At 36.7% G+C, this 24,981-nt stretch overlaps 1 protein-coding gene across 11 annotated transcripts in view; it reads right to left on the bottom strand.

Moving 5' to 3' along the window:
- The window catches only part of RBBP8 (RB binding protein 8, endonuclease), a 112,327-nt gene that overhangs the window by 41,750 nt on the left and 45,596 nt on the right, over positions 1 to 24,981 (bottom strand). For all 11 annotated transcript variants that reach the window (XM_037031857.1, XM_037031833.1, XM_037031867.1 and 8 more), the window contains 3 exons: positions 22,881 to 22,976; positions 10,995 to 11,107; positions 6,605 to 6,671 (listed from right to left, as the gene is read on the bottom strand). In XM_037031857.1, the coding sequence (XP_036887752.1) occupies positions 6,605 to 6,671; positions 10,995 to 11,107; positions 22,881 to 22,976 (276 nt within the window). The remainder of the gene's footprint in view (positions 1 to 6,604; positions 6,672 to 10,994; positions 11,108 to 22,880; positions 22,977 to 24,981) is intronic.

Raw genomic sequence — 24,981 nt, 5'->3', positions numbered from 1 at the left:
TGAACCACAATCATCTGGTTCGCAGGCCTGAGCTCAATCCACTGAGCCACACCAGCCAGGGCATACCCTGGATCTCTTAGAACCAGTATAAACTCACTGTATGAATAATTCAAATTAGATAAATTTTTAAAAATAGCACTATGAAACCAGCTGTTCTGAGGAATGCCTTGTTCTGCATTTGGCTCTCATGAAGACACTGGATAAAGATTCTCTTGACATCTTCTCATTGGAAATAAAAAGAAGAAATATAAACTCAGTATTAATGAAGACTGACTTCTAACTGATCAAACAATATCACACAAAGGATTATCATTAATGAAGGAAATTTGTAGTGGCATGTCTCACAGCCCCATCATCAGGGGGTAGGTTTTGTCGAACATTTTAGTAATGATTTTTGATGCAGGGTGTTGATGATAGAATACTCATCAAGTTAATGGAAGACACAAAGCTGAGAGTAAAAGTTAACCTAATACTTAGCAGGAAATAAAATCCACATGAGAAGACCTCCAACAAGTTGGCAAATAGGCCAAATTTAACAAACCAAATAGAACAAGATAAATGTGAGATATAAGCATCACTGAACTGAGTCTGACAAGAAAGAACCCAGGCTTTGCCATCTACATGGTGACACTATGTAGGTAAATAAATGCGTGAGGATGTTTTAGCAGTAAAGTATAAATGGTATACAAACTCTGAAGTGAGGCATATCTTGAGTTTAAATCCTGGATCTGACACTTAACTAGTTACACTGGGTAAGTTCTTTAACCTTTATGAGCCTCAGTTACCTATAAAGTAGGTATCATACAGTACTTTCCTACTTCATTTTTGTAGGAAAGTTGTGAAAAGGAAAAAAGTATGTAAGGATACCAATGCCCAGAAAATAGGTATTTAATCAACACTGCTATTATCTTAAAATGATATAAGGTTTCTTCAAAAACCTATGATGAAGCCATGACTCTGAAATCCTGTACTTAGAGCTAAAACAAGTCTACAAGTTGAAGATAGGGCATAGTAAACCCATAAGGAATCACCCATAAGATATATGTTTTGACCACATTAATGAGAAAAAAATACAGAAAAACGGATGTATTACTCTATTAGTGAGACTATACTTGAAATATTGAGTTCTTAATTAACATACTGACAAAACTAAAACATTAAAGAGAAATGGTATTTTGACCAGCCTTGAAGTCACACCACATGAGGAACAGTTCATGAACAGAGGACATTTACTCTAAGACAGGACTCAGGAGGGCCAGGATGCCTGTCTTCATGTGCACAAAAGATCACCAAGTAGAAAAGGCCTGAGAAAGCAAAATCAGAATTGACAAATATAACTTATAAGTACAGTGATTGCTATACAAAATTAGAAAGAACTTTCTAATACTTTCCTCTCACTAAAAGTAAATAGGCTTGGGAGACAGTGAATTCGTGCTAGAGGTGTTCGTTCAATGCTATTGTTAAAGAAGTCATAAAAAGAATTCAATTCAAAAGACAGCAGTGTAGTTCATCTTAAAAAACAAAATGAAACCAACTTTATTTTTAACTGTCCACTTAGAAGACGGCAGTGAATGAAATGAACCCGACAGTCTTTAAGTGTACAGACTTAAGTGTACACTCCTTTGATTTACACCAAACCACCATATCCATTTCCTGAAACAAAAAGAGTAATGACCCCAATACCTAGCTTATTTAATTATCTGCTTTCTGTGACTGGTGTGTGTGTGTATGTACCAACTAAAACTTTATAATGACAAATTATTACTGAATAATTTCTCACTATAATGTCACTAAATAACTGTCCTACTGTATAAGGCACCTGTAACATCAAAACCAGCTTATGTGAGTTAGAATTATTACATTTTACAAGCAGAAATATAGGTCAACATTTTTTCTAAAGCTCAGGGGAATTTCAGGCACATAGCATAATATTACAGTTAGGTAGTCAGAGGAAACCAGGTGCCATTGAGACAATACTTGCTACCTTTTTTTAGGCTGCCAAGAAAATTTGCTCAAGAAGAGCAAGCTACAAAGTAGTTGCCTTATAAAAGTAATGACTATCTTAGGACTTCCAGCCAAGATGGAGGCATAAGTGGAAACACTGTAACTCCTCCCACAACCAAATTTAAGTACAACAAAGATTTAGAAAAAAAAACACAACCAAAACAGACAGAAAACTGAACTGTACCGAAGTCCGACAATGAACCATTCATCCAGACCACTAAGAGGGGCAGAGTTGCGGCTGGCGGAGAGGGGTCTGGACAGGAAGAGGTGGTGGTTGGCCACCCCGGTGCGGGGAGGAAACAAGTAGACCCAGTGAGGCCCAAAAGGCAGTTCGCTGACCTCAGACACACATTCGCACACAGATAAACCACGCAGGTTTAAAAACGTTACTGAGACAGACCATGCAATGCAGGGCTCCAGCGCTGGAAAATAAAGCCTAAAAGCACAGACTGAAAAAACTTTCAAGGGTTGAGGTGCTGGGAGAGGATGCCAGCCTCACAGGACAGTTTGCTGGAGAGACCCACAGAGTACTAGAATGTACACAAGCCCACCCACCTGGGAAGCAGCACCAGAAGGGCACAATTTGCTTGTGGGACGAGGCAGAGGGGACTGAAATATGAGAGAGACCCCAACAAATGCCATTGCTCCCTCTCTGACTCCGCTCCCAGTCACAACCCAACAACTGGGTGGCCCCGCCCTGGTGAACCCCTAAGGCTCTGCCCCTCATACCTAACAGGTGCAAACAGACCAAAACATTATGGCTCAAACAGAAAACAAATCAAAGGCCCAGAGCCAATACTTTTAAGCAACAAAGAGATAGCCAACCTATCAGATGCACAGTTCAAAACACTAGTGATCAGGATGCTCACAGCCGTCACAAATTACATGCAAAAATGAAGGCTACACTAAGTGAAATGAAGGAAAATGCCCAGGGAACGAATAGGGATGGAAAGGAAACTGGGACTCAAATCAATGAAATGGACCAGAAGGAAGAAAGAAACAACCAAATAGAAAAGAATGAAGAAGCAAGAATTCAAAAAAATGAGGAGAGGCTTCGGAACCTCCAGGACATCTTTAAATGTTCCAACATCCAATTTATAGGGGTACCAGAATGGGGAAGAGGAACAGCAATAAGTGGAAAACTTACTTGAACAAATAATAAAAGAGAATTTCCCTAATCTGGCAAAAGAATTAGACTCCCAAGAAGTTTAGTAAGCTAAGAGAGTCCCAAAGAAGTTGGACCCAAGAAGGAACACACCAAGGCACATCATAATTACATTAGCCAAGATTAAAATGATGGAGAGAACCCTAGAAGCAGCAAGAGATAAGGGGATAGTCACCTACAAAGGAGTTCCCATCAGACTGTAGCTGATTTCTCAAAAGAGACCTTACAGGCAAGAAGGGGCTGGAAAGAAGTATTCCAAGTCATGAAATCCAAAGACCTAGATCCAAAATTGCTCTATCCAGCAAAGCTTTCATTGAGAATGGAAGGGCAGATAAAAGTGCTTGTCAGATAAGGTCAAGTTAAAGGAGTTCACCATCACCAAGCCCTTATTATATGAAATGTTAAAGGGACTGATCTAAGAAAAAGAAGATAAAAAATATGAATAGTGAAAGGACAGCAAACTCACAGTTATTAACAACCACACCTAAAACAAAACTAAGCAAACTAAACAACAGGAAACTAAGTGGTCAGCTAGATCAGGAGTGGAGCCACAGAAATGGAGATCACATGGAGGGTTAGCAACAGGGGAGTTGGAAGAGAAGAAGGTACGGAGAGTAAGTAGCATAGATGGTAGGTAGAAAATAGACAGGGGGAGGGCAAGAATAGTAGGGGAAATATAGAAGCTAAAGAACTTGTGACACATGGACATGAACCAAAGGGGGGAATGTGGGGGGAGGGGGTCTGCAGCATGGAGGAGAATGAAGGGGGGAATGGGACAAGTGTAATGACATAATCAATAAAATATATATTTTTAAAAATAACAACTATCTTAAATTTCAAGATAATTGAAAGACACAATAAATTACCTCCTACACTATTTTGATTAAGGCATATCCTAAACAAACATACTTGCCCTGAGCTTATCCACATGATTAATCTTTAATGTAATTTAAACTTCAGCTTTTACATCTCTTCTAAAATATCAATGAGCTTCAACAGGAAAAATATGTAAATTTGAGAACACTAAAACTAATTTTAAAGTAATCAGACTTAATACTTCTGCTAAGGCATGACATTATTTTATTTCAATACACTTTATATACCTTGGTTGTTGGGGTAATTCTATATTAACCACTATAATATGTAAATATTATATATCTTCAGTATTCATAAACACCAAGGTTGTTATGTTCCAAATATCATAAACTACCTGTGCTAAATAACCGCATAACATAAATTAATACAAGTTGACAATTATCTATGTAATCTTTGGAAGCAGATGTAGTTTGGAATACAGGTTTTTTTTTACATGAAGGATAATAGAGAGTATAAACAGGTTTTTATGTAACGCCTCCAGTGGAGGTCTTATAATCCTGTAGTCAGCACATCAATATTTTCACAGCAAAGCATCGAATACTCACATGAAGTGGTGGGACAAATAAAACTATAAACAGCATCCTATCAGTTAAGGTAAGGTTCAGTTATGAATACCATTTCAAAAAAAAATTTCTGGGCCTTGGGATTACATATAAAAGATTGTGAATCTATGTTCTAGCCTTACTTCAATCTACAACATGAGGACATTTTCATGTATACATTTGATAACCTCAGTCTGATCCCTAGCCTTCTTTCTTCATCCAACTATTATCCCTCCTCAAAATTCCCTTTGGCTACCAGTACACAGTGAACTGATCACATGGGAAGAATACCAAAATCCTACTGGACATCCACTACATAAAAGTATACTGATAAGGGCCCTGGCTGGTGTAGCTCAGTGGATTGAGCGTGGGCCTGTGAACCACACGATCGTGGTTCGATTACCAGTCAGGGCACATGCCTGGGTTGCAGGCCAGTTCCCGGCAGGGGACTCATGAGAGGCAACCATACATTGATACTTCTCTCCTTCTCTCCTTCCCTTCCCCTCTAAAGATAAATAAATAAAATCTTTANGACTTTAGTATTTTGTATATAGACTCTCATGACAATGGCATAAAATGACAGTGCAATTCCTTTCCAACTTGGATGCCTTTTATTTTTTTATTTATTTAATTCTTGTTCAAGTACAGTTTTCTGTCTTATATTCCCAGCCCCAGCCCTGCACTCCCCCAGTGCTCCCCACCTCCCTCCCATCTCTGCCCCCCACCTTAGTTATTGTCCATGTGTCCTTTATACTTGTTCATGTGAGTACTTCCCCTTTTCCTCTATGATTCTCTCCCCTCTCCCCTAAGAGAATCTTTAAGAGTCCTAAACCATTAGGTCTATCCTAAATCCTAATTCTTAAAAAAATATCTATAAGCTTTATGTAAATGGAAAATAGGAGGCAGCCATATCTCTTCTCTGCATCAGTCAGACCCCCCAGAACAGATAACCGTATTTTGCCGTGTATACTGCATGCTTTTTTGCCCAAATTTTTGAGGGAAAAATAAGAATGCTAATTATACAGGGGTAGTACTAATCCTGTATCTACATAAATGTTTTTAATTTTTATTTATGCTGCTTACGCATTAGAAGTATAACTCTAGAAAGCAATAATGATATCTATATGCAAAATAATACCCTGGAATATGATCACTGGTTTTGTTTTTTAAATATAAATAAATAAATAATTGAATTAAAAGGAAAGATTTGAATTAAAAGGAAAGATTTTCTTTCCTGAAAGTCTGGGTCAATAATGTGGGTGCGCATTACACAGTGGGAGCACATTTATACGGCAAGATGCCGTATGTTTTTGAGATGCTGTCACATAATGAAAAGAACAGAGGCCTTAAGTTAGAAGATATGGGTCTGAGTGATGGTGTTATAACGTACTAGCAGTGACACCAAGGCTAGTTATTTGACTTTTGTTTCCTCATCCATAAAGTAGAGATAAAACTACCTTGAAGAATCATAGTGAACAACAGAAATAATAAACATAGAACACAAAGAAGAGTAATTGGTAAATAGGATAAAAGTTATTTTTATTCTTTAAGAGTATGGCCTGCCAAGTGTGTAAGAAGAAATACTTATTCAGTTTGTTTTTATGAAGTTTCTGGAACAGGGCTGGAAGAAAGGTAACAAAACTCAAGTATTTATTTGAAATGTAAATATTTTAATAAGTACTATTTATAGTAATCACAAGACAGAAAACTGTACTTGAACTAGAATTAAATTAATTTAAAAAAATAAAAATTAAAATGCTTTAAATTAATATGCTCAGATATTTTCTCTATATACTCTCAAAGTAATCTAAGATATGCATATACATTTTTTGTATGTACTCCCAAAACATGAACAAAAATACAGTAACTTTGTTTTTATTGCAAAACATTTTTTAATTTTTTAAAATGAAACCTGGAACTCAATATAACTTTAGTTTGTAAAGCTAAGTAAAATGAAGAAAGAAAACTTGGCAAAAAAATATTCAATTTTCTACTGCAATTTAGAAAAAATACTTACTCAATTTTCTGCTGTAGCTGTTCAGAAAGCTTTTTATTTTCTTCCTGTAGAGTGTTCTTTTCATTCACTTAAATATAATGTGAAAAATAAGGTACATACTATTAACTCCATTAACATATATGTCAGTCTTTTTTGCAATGCCAACAATTATAGAGACATTAGGATTTCTAGTTCTGAGTCAAATTGTTAGTCAGGGTTAATGTTACCATGAAAAACTAATTTGTTACTAGGTAGCGATTACATACTGTGCTGGTTCCAAGTAAATGATTGACTGATAATTTTATGTAATGTGTGTGGGCAAAAAAGAAAAAAAAACACCTCATGTTCTGGGGAGCAGAGTCTAATTATTCACACTGAGGACAAGAAAGCATTCCATCTGATTACTCAGTCCTACTAATTTCAAATACCATTTAGGGAGAGTCATTTATCTTGAAATAAATCTAACCATAAAAGTAATATAACATTGAATATCAGTATAATTTTTAAAACAGAAACACACATATTTTCTTATTTAATAATTATGGTTATCAATAATGAAAACATTTCCACTGAAGTAGTATCTGCTTGAATCTACCCTCAACTAAATTTTCTTACCTATCCTTATTTAATTTATAAAGCAGAAACTCAATTTTGGGCCAGTACAAAATTCTTATCAATCCTTAGTATAATGTCAGTGGTTAAGCATGTGTTTTGCTAGGAAGAATATACACAAGAGATCGAGTCCCAATCAATACAATGAACCTCTACCAAAGACAGTTAATTTGTTAATTAAATTTAACAAATTATATTCTAAAATTTTGTTAATTAAATCTAGTATTTTAGAAATCTAAACATATTTTTCTACACTGAGTAAACAAAAATTTTTTGATTATTACCCATTTGTGAGGTTGCTAGACTACCTCCTGTGGAGGATCTAAAAACGCTTCAGATTTGGAAAATGACCTAAAGAAAAGTGTATTCTAATGAGAGAGAAGCTATTGTGTAAACATGTTTTATACTGCTGAACGTGACAAATACAGAGAGGAACAGATAACGTACTAAAGAAAAGTTCAAGGAAAAAAAGATTTCTCTGGGCACTTGAGAAGATCAGAAAAGAATTCATCGCAAAGAGGCCAAATGAACCTGGACAGATGACTAATCTATGCAGAGAATTAACGGAACAAAGTTAGAAAGAGACTGGGCAGCCCTGGCTGGGTGGCTCCGCGGGTTGGAGCATGGTCCCATACACCAAAGGGCTGCGGGTTCCATTCCCAGTCAGGGCATGTACCTAGGTTGTGGGTTCCCTCCTTGGTCAGGGTGCGTGTGGGAGGCAATTGATGACTGTTTCTTTCTCACACTATTTCTCTCCTTCCCTGTCTCTTGCTAAAATTAATAAACATATCCTTGGGTGAAGATTAAAAAACAAAGAAAGACTAGGTATAATAAATGGTAGGAAGTCTTTCAAAGCAGGCTAAGAAGTCTGAAATTTATTTAAAAAAATTATCAGTTATTTTTCACAGATGAATGATGCGAAAACTGATTTGTTAGTAGGAATATTGACCAAAGTAAGAAGAAAGCACTGACAAGTCAGGCAGGCTACTGTTAACAAAATGAGTATCAGGACTAATGTGCAAAGTGAAGAAATAGTGCATGAGAAAAAGCAAAAAAGCTGTTACAGAGGCAGATTCAGTAATTATTTGGCAACTCATCCTTTGTAGGGTAAAAAAATGTCAAAAATTCTGATTAAGATAGTTTACTTAACTCTTCCTGTCAAAATCCAATGAAATGACAAAACAGTTCTAAAGGAAAGTCAATTACAATACTGAAAAGCCAGAAAGGCTGTCACCAGCAGATAAGAACTAAAGTAATTCAGAAAAGGGTTAACATATCAACTTTATACTGTTAGAAATGCATGGCAAAATTTTAAGGTTGACCAAAAAGAAGAGAAATAGGCATTAAAAACAACAACAACAAAAACCCAGCCCTGGCTGGTGCAGCTCAGCAGACTGAGTGTGGGCCTGTGAACCAAACAACCACAGTTCGATTCCCAGTCAGGGCACATGCCTGGATTGCAGGCCAGTTCACAGCAGTGGGCGCACGAGAGGCAACCATACACTGATATTTCTTTCCCTCTCTCCTTCCCTTCCCTTCTAAAGATAAATAAATAAAATCTTTATAAAAAACAGTAAAAAAATCACATTAAAGCTGTGTCACTTGGAGTGTGTTCAAAAGCAAGTGACACAACCCAGACATTTTCCTTCAATAAACGGATAGTATCTAAATAAGAATCAAATTAAAATAAGAAAAACAAATACCCTCAAAATTTAGTAACTGGGATGACTGGTTGGTGTGGGTCAGTGTCATCCTGCAAACCAAAAGGTCACTGGTTAGCTTCCCCGGCAGGGTACACACCTGGGTGTGAGCCCAGTCCCAGTTGGGGGCATGTGAGAGGTAACCAGTCTGTGTTTCTCTAGCACATCAATGTTTCACTCCCTCTCTTTCTCTTTCCCTTCCCCTCTCTGTAAAATATACATAAAATCTTTTAAAAAATTCTGTAACTAGGAAGAGTAATAACAAAAGGAAAGGTAGGATAGGAAGAAAAAATAGCAATAAAAAAGAAACACCAAGAACTCATAAATATTAAGCCCTTAGTGTTTTAATTCTTCTCAGAACTTTGGAATTTGACTTCATTGATTTTTCTGTTGTTCATTTTAATGTAAAATGAGGTTTCCCAAACTTTTCAGTAATCCTATCAGTGGTACTATGAATGGTGTTATTATGAGACTACTAGCTAGTAATATGAGATTAAAAAATGAGTATTAGGAGTTATTTTAATTCTATTATTTCTGTGTTCTTGAGAAGCAGGATTCTCAGTGTGAAAGAAAGGAAATATAGATGTTATTAAAGAAAAGGTTAGTAACAGACCTACAGTATTAAAAATTCATGAATATTTTACCTGTCTGAAAATTAGACAAAGGATATTCAAGCCATTCATTCAAGAAGAAATGCAAACTGAACATCATGTGAAAAGATACTTGATCTGGACAATAATAAGGAGAATACTAATTTTAAAAAGGTTATCATTCTTTACACACTAGATCGGGTATTATCAACTACCACATTTGTCCAAAATTGAAGAAGATGTAGGGAAATGGATAATTTCAAACACTCAAACAAACAAAATAATTGAGCTGTCCATCGATATGAGAATGGCTAAATAATGACATCTATACTATGAAACATCTATGCTACAATGCAGCAATGAAAAAGAACACTATCCTATTCCTTAAAGCTAGGTCTTTTGCTTACTTGGAATTTTTGGCTACTTTCGGACAGTTAAAGTTACTGGAAATCTGACGACTATACATAGACATTACCGGAGAGTATCTTTAGTATCAACGATAACATAATGATGGATCTCAACTATGTTTCTGAAATGTAATAAATGTTAATTTCTACTCATTATCTTATATCCTAAACACGTGCATGTATATACATACACACACACAAACACACTAGAATCTGTAGACCTAACTATATTAACATGTAAACACTTCTAAGACATAACATAAAATAACACATGTCAGAACAAAAAGTATAATATAACCTCATTAAAATTTAAAAGAGACAAAAACAAAGAACAGAGACAGGGAAGAGACAAACCTGGACCTGGAAAGATACTTATCACACTGTCAGTAGTAACTACCATGTTCTTTTTATCTCTTTCTAAAATATTGAGCATGTATCCATGCATTTTTCCTTTAGTAACACGAGAGAAAAAAAATACAGTCAGAAGATGGAATTAGGTTGGAAAAGAAGATTAATTATATTTTGGACAAGTGGATTGTCAGTTAGCTTATAGGGAATCCAGGTAAGGGTGACTAAGAGTATATGAATAGATCAAAGAGAAAATTAAGAGAGGCACTAGAAGAGAAAAAGGCTTAGAGTGAGAGAAAACCCTACATTAAGTGGATAAGGAGCCTAACTGAAAACTGTATACTTGTAATAGTATGTCATAAAAACCAAATAAATAAATAAGTAAATGTATACACTTCTGTAAAACACTAAATTGTTTGCTTTGTATTTAGCTTAATAGTCAAATCACATAAAATAAAGATAAAACCAAAGAAGCAAATATGGACATATCTGTAAGAAATTTGCTTCTTGTCTTAGAGCTGGTGAGACTTTAGGGGCAATGTGGAGAGTATGTACATAACCTTTTGTTAAGTATTTCTTACTGAAATAATTATGAGATTAAATCTAACAAAGGGAAAAAAGACATTTAAACTTTTGCCTAAATAAAAAAATATATGTAAACAATTCATTTATTTGGTTGCGACCAATTTACTAATAGGTTTTAATAATAGTATATTTTGCTTTAAATACTTATTAAATGAAGAAAAAAACTTACTAAGCTCTGTGATAAGTTTAAGATTCTGTTGCCGGATATTTTCAAATTCTTGCTGTTTCTTCCGCATATGTTCTTCAGTTACTGCACAGCGATCACATAATCCTGCTCTCAATCTACAGAACAAAAATAGAATATTTTTACAATAGAACTTAAATGTGTTCATTAAAAAAATAAGTAAGTAACCCTGGTTGGTGTAGCTCAGTGGATTGAGCATGGGCCTGTGAAGCAAAGAGTCGCCAGTTCAATTCCCAGTCAGGGTACATGCCTGGGTTGCAGGCCAGGTCCCCAGTTGGGTACTCATGAGAGGCAACCACACATTGATGTTTCTCTCTCATTCTTTCTCCTTCCCATCCCCTCTAAAATAAATAAAATAAAATATTTTAAAACATAAATAAGTAGGTGAGGTGATGGATATGTTAACGCCTGAGGGTAGAAATTCTCTCACAATGTATATATTTATCAAATCACTAAGATGCATACTTCATTTTACTATTTTATTTGTCAGTAATACCTCAATAATGCTAAAATTAAAAAAAACATCAAAATATTTTCAGCTAGTAAAAGATTTATATTTAAACCCCAAGATTTTTATACTTTATGAAGATCTAAAGAATTGACTTGGGACTTGTGGCCAAGATGGAGGCATAGGTGGAAACACACTGTGCCTCCTCGCACAACCAAGTTTAAAGACAACAAAGTTTTACTAACAAAAATGCAACCAAAACACACAGAAAATTGAACTGTATGGAAGTCCAACAACAATAACCGTTTAGCCAGACTGGTAAGAGGGGCGGAGTCATCGGCTGGTGAAGACAGGATCGCACAGGAAAAAGTAGCCAGACTGACGCAGGTGCGCAGGTGGCAGTTGGCAGATCCCAGGTGTGGGGTGGCAACAGGTGGATCCGTGGAGGGCGCAAGGTGGCTGGATGACCACGGTCACACATTCACACTCACATAAACCAGGCAAAGGAGCAAACAGTGAGACAGACCACGCAAACTAGGGCCCCAGTGACAGGAATTAAAGCCTAAAAGCACCAATTGGAAAAACTTTCAGGGTAAAGGTGCCAGGAGAAGCTCCCAGGCTCACAGAGAGATTGTTAGAGAGACCCACAGGGTCCTGGAGGGTGCACAGGCCTACACACCTGGGAACCAGCACCAGAGGGGCCCATTTTGCTTGCGGGAAGAAGCAGAGGGGACCAAAATCCAAGAGAGAGCGTGGAACAAGTGCCACTGACCCTCTCTGACCCTGCCCCCACATACAGCGTCACAACCCAGCAACTGGGTCGCCCTGCCCTGGTGAACACCTAAGGCTCTGCCTCTCATACGTAACAGGAGTGAACAGACCAAAACATTATGGTTCAAGAAGAACAGCTCAAAGCCCCAGAGCCAATACTTGTAAGTGACCAAGACATAGCCAACCTACCAGATGCACAGTTCAAAATGCTGCTGATCAGGATGCTCACAGAACTGGTAGATTTTAGTCACAAATTAGAGGAACAAATGAAGGCTAAACTAAGTGAAATGAAGGGAAATGCACAGGAAACAATAGTGATGGAAAGGAAACTGGGACTCAAATCAATGGAATGGACCAGAAGGAAGAAAGAAACATCCAACCAGAAAAGAATGAAGAAATGAGAATTCAAAAAAATGAGGAGAAGCTTAGGAACCTCCAGGATATCTTTAAATGTTCCAACATTCGAATTATAGGGGTACCAGAAGGGGAAAAGAAGCAGCCACAAGTGGAAAACTTATTTGAACAAATAATAAAGGAGAACTTCCCCAATCTGGCAAAGGAAATAGACTTCCAGGAAATCCAGGAAGCTCAGAGAGTCCCAAAGAACTTGGACCCAAGAAGGAACACACCAAGGCACATCATCATTACATTAGCCAAGATTAAAATGAAGGAGAGAATTCTAGAAGCAGCAAGAGATAAGGGGACAGTCACCTACAAAGGAGTTCCCATCAGACTGTCAGCTGATTTCCCAAGAGACCTTACAGGCAAGAAGGGGTTGGAAAGAAGTATTCCAAGTCATGAAATCCAAGACCTAGATCCAAGATTGTTCTATCCAGTAAAGCTTTCATTTAGAATGGAAGGGCAGATAAAGTGCTTTTCAGATAAGGTCAAGTTCAAGGAGTTCAAATCCTTATTATATGAAATATTAAAGAGACTTATCTGAGAAAAAGAAGATAAAAAATATGAACAGTGAAAGGACAGCAAACTCAGTTATTCACAACCACACCTAAAACAAAAGCAAACAAGAGGACAGCTAGATCAGGAGCGGAACCATAGAAATGAAGATCACATGGAGGGTTAGCAACAGGGAGTGGGAGGAGGAGAAGGGGGGAGAAGGTACAGAGAATAGGTAGCATAGACGGTAGGTAGAAAATAGATGGGGAGGGCAAGAATAGTAGGGGAAATGTAGAAGCTAAAGAACTTGTGACACATGGACATAAACTAAAGGGGGGAATGGTGGGGAGAATGGTGGGGGAAGGTTGTGCAGGCTGGAGGGGAATGAAGAGGGGGAAATGGGACAACTGTAATGGCATAGTCAATAAAATATATTTAAAAAAAGAACTGACTTGCCAAGTATAGAGAAAATTAGTTTAATGATATATTCACATCTTTAACAGATTCTGAAATAGGCTGAACTCATACTATGACATCACTTTCTACAGACTGCAATCCTGTGAAATCATGAAAAATGTGCCAATTTTAAACTCTACTCAAGGGAACTTATTTATTGAAGAAACTAACATTGTTTTAACTTATTATTATCAAAATATGAACCCCAGTACAGTACTAAGTGGCAGAATAATATCTTAAGAATGCGTCCAGTTGCTTTTCTTAGCATAGATTATAACAGGAGTGCTCAACAACTTTTTTAGTTGAATACTAAATATCAAGGAACTCAAAAGCTTTTTTTCTTTTTTATAATCCTCAACCAAAGATGTGCTTATTGGTTGTAGAGAGAAAGGGAAGGAGAGAAAGGGAGGGAGAGAAAAACATCAATGTGAGAGGGAAACACTGATTGGTTGCCTCTTGCATGCACCCAGACCAGGGATAAAACCCACAACCTAGGCATGTGCCCTGACCAGGAATTGAACTGCAACCTTTTGGTTTATGAGACGACAACTGAGTCACACAGCCAGAGCACTATGGACATTTCAATAATGTTAATTCTTCACATCCATGGAGTCTGTATATGCTTCCACTTATTTGTATTTTCTTCAATTTTTTCAAGTATCCTATAGTTTTTCTTGTATAAGTCTTTTACCTCCTTGGTTAAATTTATTCCTAGGTATCTTCCTATTTTTGTTGTTGGTGCAACAAATGGGATTTTGTTAGTTTTTCTAATAATTCATTACTGGTGCATAAAAATGCCATCAATTCCTGAGAATTAATTTTGTACCCTGCTCACTTTGCCACATCCATTTATTAGGTCTGGTAGTTTTTTGGTGGAGTCTATAGGGTTTCCTATATATAATATATCATGTTGTCTGTGAATGAGTTTTCCTCCTCTCCAATTTGGATGCCTTTCTTCCTGTCTGATCACTACAGCTAGAACTTCCAGTACTGTGTTGAGTAAGAGTGGTGAAAGTGGACATCCCTGCCTTGTTCCTTATCCTAAGGGAAATGCTTTTAGTTTTTACCCATTGAGTATGACGTTGGCTTTAGGTTTTTTTTATATGGCCTTTATTATGCTGAGGTATGCTCCCCCTATTCCTGTTTGCTGAGTGTTTTCACCATAAATGGATGCTGAATTTTATCAAATGCCTTTTCTGTATCTATTGACATGATCATGTTTTTTTTGTCTTTCATTTTATGTGATGCATCACATTTGTTGATTTGTGGATATTGTCCCAGCCTTGCATCTCTGGGATAAATTCCACTTGATCATGGTGTGTGATCTTTTTAATGTATTTCTGGATCCAGTTTGAGAACATTTTGTTCAGCATTTTAGCATCTATATTCATCAGGGATATTGGCCTATCGTTTTCTTTCCTTGTTGTGTCTTTTTTTGGTGGGGGGTGGGGTGGGGGAGAGATTTTATTTATTTTTAGAGAGGGAAAGGGAAGGCAAAAGAGAGGAAGAGAAGTATCTATGCATGAGAGAAACGCTGACTGGTTGCCTATCACACATACCCATATGAAGGACTAGGTCAGCAACCCAGGCATGTGCCCTGACTGGCAATCGAAAACAGTGGCCTTTTGCTTTCTTGCACAAGGATCAAAGAACTCAGCCATGCTGGTCAGGGCTCCTTGTTGTGTCATTATTTGGTTTTGGACTTAGGATACCAGCCTCATAAAAAGAGCTTGGAAGTCTTCCCTTCTCTTGAAAATTTTGAAAGTTTGAGAAGGACAAGTGATAGTTCTTTGAGTGATTGCTAAAATCGTCTGTGAAGCCATCCTGTCCAGCACTTGTTTTCTGGTAGTTTTTTTTTTTTATTATTGCTTCAATTTCCTTAGCTGTTAGGGATCCATTCAGGTTTTCTGATTCTTCCTTACTCAGTTTGGGAAGGTTGTATGTTTCTAGAAATTTATCCATTTCACCCACGCTGTTCAATTTCTTGGAGTATAACTATTCATAGTATTTTCTTATTATAAGCCTTTGTATTTCTTGTGATATTTGCTGTTACTGCTCTTTTATTTCTGATTTTATTTATTTGGGTTCTTTCCTTTTTTCCTTGATGAGTCTGGTTAAAGGTTCATCAATTTTGTTTATCTTTTCAAAGTTCCAATTCCTGGTGTGATTGATCTTTTGAATTGTTTTTTTAGTCTCTATGTCACTTATTTCCACTCTGATCTTGATGATTTCCTTCCTTCTACTTACTCTTGGCTTTGTTTGTTGTTGTTTTTCTAGTTCTTTTAGGTGTAGGATTAGAGGTAGGCCTGTAATGCATTGAATCTCCCTCTCAATACTGCCTTCACTGTGTCCCATAGATTTTGGGTTGTTGTGTGTTCATTTTCATTTGTTTCCAGGTATTTTTTTATTTCTTCCTTGATGTCACTGATGACCCATTCATTATTTAATAACATGGTATTTAGCTTCCATGTATCTGAATGTTTTTGAGTTCTTTCCTTGAGTTTGGTTTCTAGTTTCATGCCATTGTGATCCAAGAAAATGGGCAGTAAACAATTTTAATGAATGATTTAAATGTCATTCTATTAGGCAGTTTATTTGTCATTAAAAACTAAACACCTTATTTTTTCCAAGAAATCATATCTGAAATATTAAAATGTTGTAAAGTACAGCAGAAAACAATCCTTGGGGACCCCTAGTTTCCAAGCTGAAAAATGCCCCGGCACAGTTTATTTCTAGATTTCTCCAACCAACTGCCACTCTTGATAATATCTGCCAGTCAATTCCTAAATGCTCACTGATTATAGTTTGAATTTAAATGGATGTGAGAAAATACACTATTTCCACCAGTAAGGTTTTATTGCTTTCCTCTCTCCTATCTTCCACTGCAGCTGTCAGAGAAACAAAAAAATAGCCTGAATTTCACAGAAAAATGCAATCAACAGGAAAAAGGAAAAGAGTAACCCACTTGTAAGAGCACACAGCAACATGTATTCTGAGTTTTACTCCAGTTTGTTCAGAGAGATGAAAAAATAATAGCATTCATTTTGCAATTAAAAGACACCAAATTAACAAGTACGCACAGTTGTTTTGTATACCCCAAGATTTCCTCAGATTTATTTTCATTCAGAAGGGTTTCACTGAATGCCTACGAGTACTCTAGGTGCTATAAATACAGGGTGGCTAACAACAATGCCATTTCTTTTAAAGAATTTACAACAGTCTGCTAGAGAAAGACAATAAAAAGTAATTACAACAAAGTATGATTCATAACATGACAGAATACAGCATACTATGAAGTATAAAGCACATAGCAGAACTTAACCTAGTCTAAGAAGTCAGAGTTCTCCTGAAGAAGTTTAAATTCAATTCTCCGAGTAAGAAAGTTAGCAACTATTTGAAAATGGTTGCAGAAACAAAGATCCTCTAAGTATGAGTACCAATTTTCCCTTTTAACAACAGTTGAAATACGAGTTTCCAACGACTGTCAGAATGCTTTTAAAAATATTAAAATTTACCGGACAACTGTGGTTTAACTGCTTTGCTTAGATTTTTTAAAAATGCATTCTATATACTTATCCATCACTGTGACTGTTATTTAGACCTAGTAAAATGCTTTGGTTCCTTAAAGGAAAGTTTGTAAACATAATAATAGTGGTAAAACATAAATGAGCTACATAAAATTAGAACTTTTTATTATCTAATTTACCTTTGTTGGGTAAGTCCTTTCATATAAACATCTCACAATGTTTTTACAACATCAGCATAAGAATCACTTCATCTTATAAAAGACAGATGGCAAATTTCAGAATTACTATTTAAAATTTTAACAAAATATATGTTGCTTTTTAGGTCTCAGCAAAGCATTAATTTTTATAGATTTAAAAAGCTTGCTCGAGACACCGTTCTAACACATAACATAAAACTAAAATGAAATTTTATATAATGCAGATTTTTAAAAAAATTTTTAAAAATATTTTATTTATTTATTTTTAGAGACAGGGGACAGGAAGGAGAAAGAGAGTGAGAGAAACATCAATGTGTGGTTGCCTCTCATGTGTCCCCTACTGGGGATCTGGCCTGCAACCCAGGCATGTGCCCTGACTGGGAATCGAACCAGCCATCCTTTGCTTCACAGGCCCATGCTCAATCCACTGAGCTACACCAGCCAGGGCATATAATGCAGAATTTTACCAAATATTACCTATATAGACATTTAAAGGTAATATTCAGTTAGTAGCAATTTAAAAACAAAAAAAACCTCCTAGAAACCAGACTAGATAATAGGCAATGGTGAAGACTACTCAAAGTTTGTCTTGGTAACTTTAGGTCAAGCACAAATACTTTCATGCTGAAAAGGCATTGTGAAACGGCACAAACTGGGGGGTTTGGAGGGTCAAATTTTATTTAATTATACATTAACTGTATGATCCTTGGGGTTTCTTAACTTTTTGCCAGCTCAGTTTCCTCACATATAAAATGGACTTACTATCAATCTGACAGTGTCAATGTGAAGATTAACTGCTGGATACCTGGGTCCAAAGTGAGCCCTCAATACATACCACTTCCTCCATAAAAAAAAAAAAATGGTTGAATCTAGATCATTCTTGGTTTAATTATATGAGGCCTCATAAAATGAGGGATACATCTTAAAGTATGCCCCAAAAGAAATGTCAGGTTTATAGTTGAAGGAGAGAAAAAGCCATGTATAAAGAAATCAATTACACTCCCTGCCCCTACCACCAAATTAATTGCACATAACGAATTCTAAGGACCTAAAGGTAAAGAGAATGGAAGACAAGAGAACATTTAGGATAAGAAACAACAGAGAAGCATGACACCCATGTAAAATTAGTGACCACAGATCAAAAATAACAAAGAATCTAGTTTTAAGAAATTGATGTATTTTTAGTCCCTCCCTAGGCACATCACTCCCCCCAACATCTCCACATGTTCACCAGTTCAGAAACTCCACAAAAAGATAATTTTCACAATTAAATATATGAACTGAATAATAGTAATTTAGAAAATACTTCAATGGGAAGGGTGAGGGGGGCATTCATCCACTGAAATTTTTTTCTCAGAATGGGCCTGGAAAAGAAAAAATCACTTAAGAAGGGAAATGCAAAATACAAAAAATAAGAACTGGGAGCCCAAACTGTAAATCAGAAAGTGGAGAAATAATCAGAAGATACTACAACGGAGTGTCTTCAAAGGCTAAAATGAGTAACAATTTATCTTGGGAATAAAATGAAGAGTTGATTCCTGCTAAGCCAATTCAAACAAAACATAATGAAAACTTTATCTTGTAATTTGTTTTCAGTGTACTAACTTTGGGCCCTAAACTTGCCAATGACCTACTCTACAGGAAGTGTGCTGGGAGAATATTAAAAAAGACAAAAACAAATTAAATAAACAAACTGGAAGTGTGCTAAAAATAAATATAATCACTCCTCAAGAGTGGCAGCCACAAAATCTCCTCTTATAGAAAGTAAAATCACAGGCTGCAGCTTCTGGGTTCTGAAATCCTTCACCTGTTTATACAGGTGAGTACACCTGACATTCCAGAGTCAGATGCCAGCCAACGAATGAATAGAGCAGGTATACTACAGTTCCAGGACTCCTCAGCTGTCTTGCTATAGTTTTCTTAAAACCTCAATTCAGTATTACTAAGACCTTCTTTTTTCCCTCAATTTTTCAAAGGCGATCTCCCTCCTCATTTATCCTACAGCTGCCTCCAAGATCTTTCGCATGTTTGCTTCTCGGAGAATTGAAACTTACGTATTTAGTTAAAACAAAACTTAACTTTTTCTTTATGTAGGAATCACTGAACAGAAAGAATTCCTAATCTCTTACCATTACTACCATTATTACAGTAAAGAATGAACTTCGTTCGTTGTGGAAAGGGTGTGGTTATGGTTAAATAAGAGAAAGAAGTGCTTCAATCACTGGAGAGTTAAAGGCTATGTATGATATGCTTTCCTCTCTTTCTCCCAAATCCTCTACTACATATAAAGAGAAAACAGAAGGAAATGCCTCATTACACTAATGGAAGAGTAACTGATGATTTCCTTTTAAATCCTGGACTGAGGTGGAGGGGTGAGAAGGATACCTGGCCTTCCAGCTTCCTGATATCTCAGCTGGAGAGAGACTGACCTAGCTGTGGTATTACACTACAGTGCTATAGACTGGAATCATAATCATCACATAGGAGGGCTATTGTAAGTCTTTAAAAACTTCTATTATGGCCCTGGCTGATGTAGCTCAGTGGATTGAGCATGGGCCTTCAAACCAAAGGGCTGCTGGTTCGATTCCTAGTCTAGGGCTGGGTTGAGGGCCTGGTCCCCAGTAGGGGGCCTATGAGAGGCAACCATACACTGATGTTTCTCTCCCTGGCTTTCTCCTTCCCTTCCCCCTCTCTAAAAATAAATAAATAAAATCTTTAAAAAATACACACAAAAAAACTTCTATTATGTACTTTTGCTTGCATTGTCTCATTTAATCTTCAAAACAGCCCATGTGAAGGAGGTATTAATTCGTATGTCATATGCTCCTGTTTTTTTCTCCTACTCTGATAATTTCTCTTTCTCAATATTTTTTGCTGACTGGGTCCTTATTCTTCATTAGACCTTAGTATGCCCAAGGATTCAGCTCTAAGACCTCTTTTAATTCTCTTTAAAATGTCCTTTGGGGTGGGGAGAAAATATATTTAAGAAAAAAAGAAGAAGAAAAATACAAATGACAACAAGAAACCATAAAAGATATGTCCTTAAGGAGCCAGTCCTAAGGTTTTAAGTACTATTTATATGTGGATGATGACTTCCAAATTTGTATCTGTAGCGCTAATTTCTCCAGTTTGTTCAGACTCATATGTACAACTATCTGCTTGACTTCTCCTTTTGGATACAGTAGATGCTACTAGTACCCACTCACATCCCCTTGGCATTCCCCCTGCTTAAACTTTCCAATGGCTTCTCATTTCAATTAAAATCCAAGCTATTTGCCTATATCCTCAAATAACCTACTTATTTCCTTCCTTTCCAATCTTATCTCTGATCATTAATCTTTTTATGCATTAAGTTAGAACTACAGTGGAATTTCTATTCTTCAAAGATCTAAAAACTGATCTATACCTCAGGCTTTTGCATTTGTCTGTTCTCTTTTTAATCTCCAGTTCTTCAAATGACTGGCTCTTTTTTGCATAATTCTGGTCTCAGTTCAAATGGCACCTCCTTAGAAAGGCCATCCTTGGTATCCATCAGTATCCATTAATTTCGCTATGCCTGTGGTCATTCAATTTCATCATTTAATTTTATGTTTTTTCATAGCATTTAAAATCTGAAATCTTATTTGTATGACTCACTCCTAACCTTTGAAAATATCAGTATCATGATATACTAGGCATATTATTATTACCCCGAGTCCTTAGCGTAACACCTAGAACATACTATGGACTTAACTATTTACTGTTATTGAGTAAATAACAGTAATTAGAGATACACTGTGAAGTTGAAATTCAAGTTCACAACTATGATGCTAAAGCACATGGAGCTTTACTCCACTACAGGCTTCCTATTCCATTAAATGTGCATTCACTGAGATAGTTGTAGAGGATCAAGTGCTCAATTTCAGTTTGCATATGTGCAGAATGTTAGATTATTCTACCACTAAAGGCACTGCAGCAAACTCAAACCACCAGACTTTGATGTAACCTGGCAGCCAAGGAGAGTGTACTGGAATGCACGTGCATGAACAGTGACTACTTTACTCTGCTAGTCAGTGGGGGCAGTAGACACCATTGAGTGAGCATGTGTATTGTGTGGCTGTCACATTCAAAACAACTGAGCAAGTAGAGTAATGAATCTACAACAAATTTTGTATTAAACTTGAACATTCCTCTGCGGAAACTATTCAGATGATTCAGAAGGCTATGGCTATGGGCAACTGGTGATTGGCAGCTTCATCACAACAATGCACCTGCTCATGTACCATATCTTGTGCCGTTTTTAAGCAAAACATCAAACCACCAAGGTGACTCAGCCCCCCTACAGCCCAGATTTGGTGCCCTGTGACTTTTGGCTTCTCCCCAAACTAAAATCACCTTTGAAAGGGAAGAGATTTTCAGACCATCAGTGAGATTCAGGAAAATATGACGACAAGGCAACTGATGGTGAACTATGTGAAGTCCCAAGGTGCCTACTCTGAAGGGGACTGAGGTGTCATTGTCCTATGTACAATGTTTCTTGTATCTAGGATCATCTTCAATAAATGCCTCTATTTTTCATAGTACATGGTTGGCCTAGATATTTTCTGGGCAGATCTCGATAGTTCAGATCTCAACAGTTCTTGAAAATCTCGATATTTTCTGGACAGGAATGCAGCAAAATCTGGAAGTCTTTTCTATCTAATGTACGGTGTTAACCTCATAGGAGTAAAAAAGAAAGAAGTCTGTATGTGGAGGTGAAGTAAGCAACAGGCAGTATCTTGGGAATATAGTATTGCCTGGAAATGAAGAACATGCAGGAAACAAAAGAGAATGGCAGGAATAGGAAAACAGGAATAGAATGCCCTGGCCAGTGTGGCTCACTTTGTTGGAGTGTCGTCCCATAAACCAAAAGGCTGTGGGTTCAGTCCCCCACCAGGGAGCATTCAAGAGGCAACTGATTGATGTTTCTCTCCCCCTCTCTCTAAAAAGTCAACACGCATGTCCTTGGGTGAGAATTTTAAGAAAATGAATACAATCGCGAAGTAGTTCCCAGCTACTCAGAAGTAAAAATGGAATTAAAGCATCAAATATTTTTGAATTAGGACATTGCCACTGCTAAGCTCATTCCATATCAAATACCAAATAAAGAAACACTATTTAAGGGGTAAATTGATGCGACTGCTATAATTAGTGAAAAAAGAAAAAACAAGTGTTTTTTCCTTAATTTCACAAAGTATTCACCCAAAGTAGATATAAAGTTGGGACAAAAATATCACTTTCAGTCCCAGAATTGATTGTAAATTAAAACCAATGTACTTTCGCCCTGGCTGGTGTAGCTCAGTGGATTGAGCGCGGGCCTGTGAACCACAAGATCGCAGTTCAATTCCCAGTAGGGACACATACCTGGGTTGCAGGCCAGTTCCTGGTTCTTGGCAGGGGACACACCAGAGGCAACCATACATTAATGTTTCTCTCTCTCTCCTTCCCTTCCCCTCTAAGATAAATAAATAAAATCTTAAAAAACAAACAAAAACCAATGTACTTTCTATTAGGGGGAAAAATTAACTTTCACTCAAGAGGACCCAAGAACCAGACTCACCGATCTTCTAAAACTTTAATGGTTTCATGAAGAACTTTCTGTTGCTCTCTCAGCTGTTGATTTCTAGTGTAGAATTCTTCAAGTCTCTGTGCATCTCTAAAAGTCAAGAAATAAGGTGTTATTTTTTTAAGAAAAAATATCGTAACAGGATAACTGTATGATAAAAATTCCAATGGATGGTCTCACCACCTACATACGTCATGAATTTGCTGTACCGAAACAAACACCTTAAAAGGTGAGGTTGGAATATCTTGTTAATTGGAGTTCAAATTATACTACAATTTGCTCTGCAGTATTGTTTTGTACAATAGAACTGTCATACTGAAGTATCAGGCGTTCATCATATAATGCTGGAACACAGAAGGAGTGGACTGTGATGCCACCACTGACTCAATGTTGTCAAAACTGCCAATAAAAACATACATTTACTGTTTTTTATTTTGTCTACATTGGTTAATGTAATTAGCAGGTATCTCTACTCATTTCATCTCTATTTCCATCATGGAAGATTCAGTTTCCATCTGATTTATTTCTGTGTCGCTTAAACTTCTACCAGGTATTATTTTTAAGCCAGGGCTTACAGTGGAGTAGAAGTGCATGAACCCTAAATCCTGATGCCTAGTTTTGAATCTTGGCTCGGTCTTTTACCAGTTGTGTGAACTGCTGCAAGTAACCTACACTCTCTGTGCCTCAAAAGATGTGGATACACTGTATTCCCCACGTAAGGCATTTGCAAGGACTACATACTAATGCATGTAGAACAGTGCAGGTATATAGTATGTTCTATTTAAGGTGGTTATCATTATGATTTTATAGTCAAAAAAGAACAAAGACATCTAAAATTTTCTTTTAGTAGATAATCTGGTTACTTTCCAAGGTTCTGACATATTTTACCTCTCAATCATTATATTTTTAAAAAATCACATTATATAAAGTATGCATATATTTTAATTCTAAAAAAGAAAACCATCAGAAATTTGATTGGGATTTTCTGTGTTGTCTTAAAGTTGAAAATAAAGGATAATACTGTGGCTCAAACATCTTCACTCAGCCCACTCAAGGGTTTCAAATGTCAAATAAGAATGACAAACCAGTCTGCGACAAAAAGTAGATGTCCAAATGATTGTGTCATAATGACTAAAATGTAGAATGTAATATTATTAGCAGCAAAACAGGTAAGTAAACAACTTAAAGTAAAAGAGCTCAGAGTTATGACACCTGAAATCGAAAACTATAGCAACAGAAAGCTGAAACTTGTTAACTCAGCTGTCTCATTTAATAATAATTTTATTTTTTAATTTTTTAATATATATTTTATTGATTAAACCATTACAGTTGTTCTATTCCGCCCTTCATTCCCCTCCACCCTGCACACGCCCTCCCCCACCATTACCCCCCTTAGTTTATGACCACGTGTCTCAAGTTCATTAGATTCTATATTTCCCCTACTATTCTTGCCCTCCCCATTTTCTACCTACCATCTACGCTATTTTCTGTGCCTTCTCCCCCCTTCTCCTCCTCCCACTCCCCTGTTGCTAACCCTCCATGTGTTCTTCATTTCTATGGTTCCACTCCTGATCTAGCTGTCCTCTTGGTTTGCTTTTGTTTTAGGTGTGGTTGTGAATAACTGAGTTTGCTGTCCTTTCACTGTTCATATTTTTTATCTTCTTTTTCTCAGATAAGTCCCTTTAACATTTCATATAATAAGGGCTTGGTGATGATGAACTCCTTGAACTTGACCTTATCTGAGAAGCACTTTATCTGTCCTTCCATTCTAAATGAAAGCTTTGCTGGATAGAACAATCTTGGATCTAGGTCTTTGGATTTCATGACTTGGAATACTTCTTTCCAACCCTTTCTTGCCTGTAACGTCTCTTTTGGGAAATCCACTGACAGTCTGATGGGAACTCCTTTGTAGGTGACTGTCCCCTTATCTCTTGCTGCTTTTAGGATTCTCTCCTTCATTTTAATCTTGGCTAATGTAATGATGATGTGCCTTGGTATGTTCCTTCTTGGGTCCAAGTTCTTTGGGACTCTCTGAGCTTCCTGGATTTCCTGGAAGTCTATTTCCTTTGCCAGATTGGGGAAGTTCTCCTTTATT

Source organism: Sturnira hondurensis, unplaced genomic scaffold, assembly GCF_014824575.4.
Source record: "Sturnira hondurensis isolate 20B ecotype Veracruz unplaced genomic scaffold, ASM1482457v3 Scaffold0001872, whole genome shotgun sequence".
Taxonomy (NCBI): domain Eukaryota; kingdom Metazoa; phylum Chordata; class Mammalia; order Chiroptera; family Phyllostomidae; genus Sturnira; species Sturnira hondurensis.
This window is presented reverse-complemented; position numbering and strand designations above follow the sequence as displayed.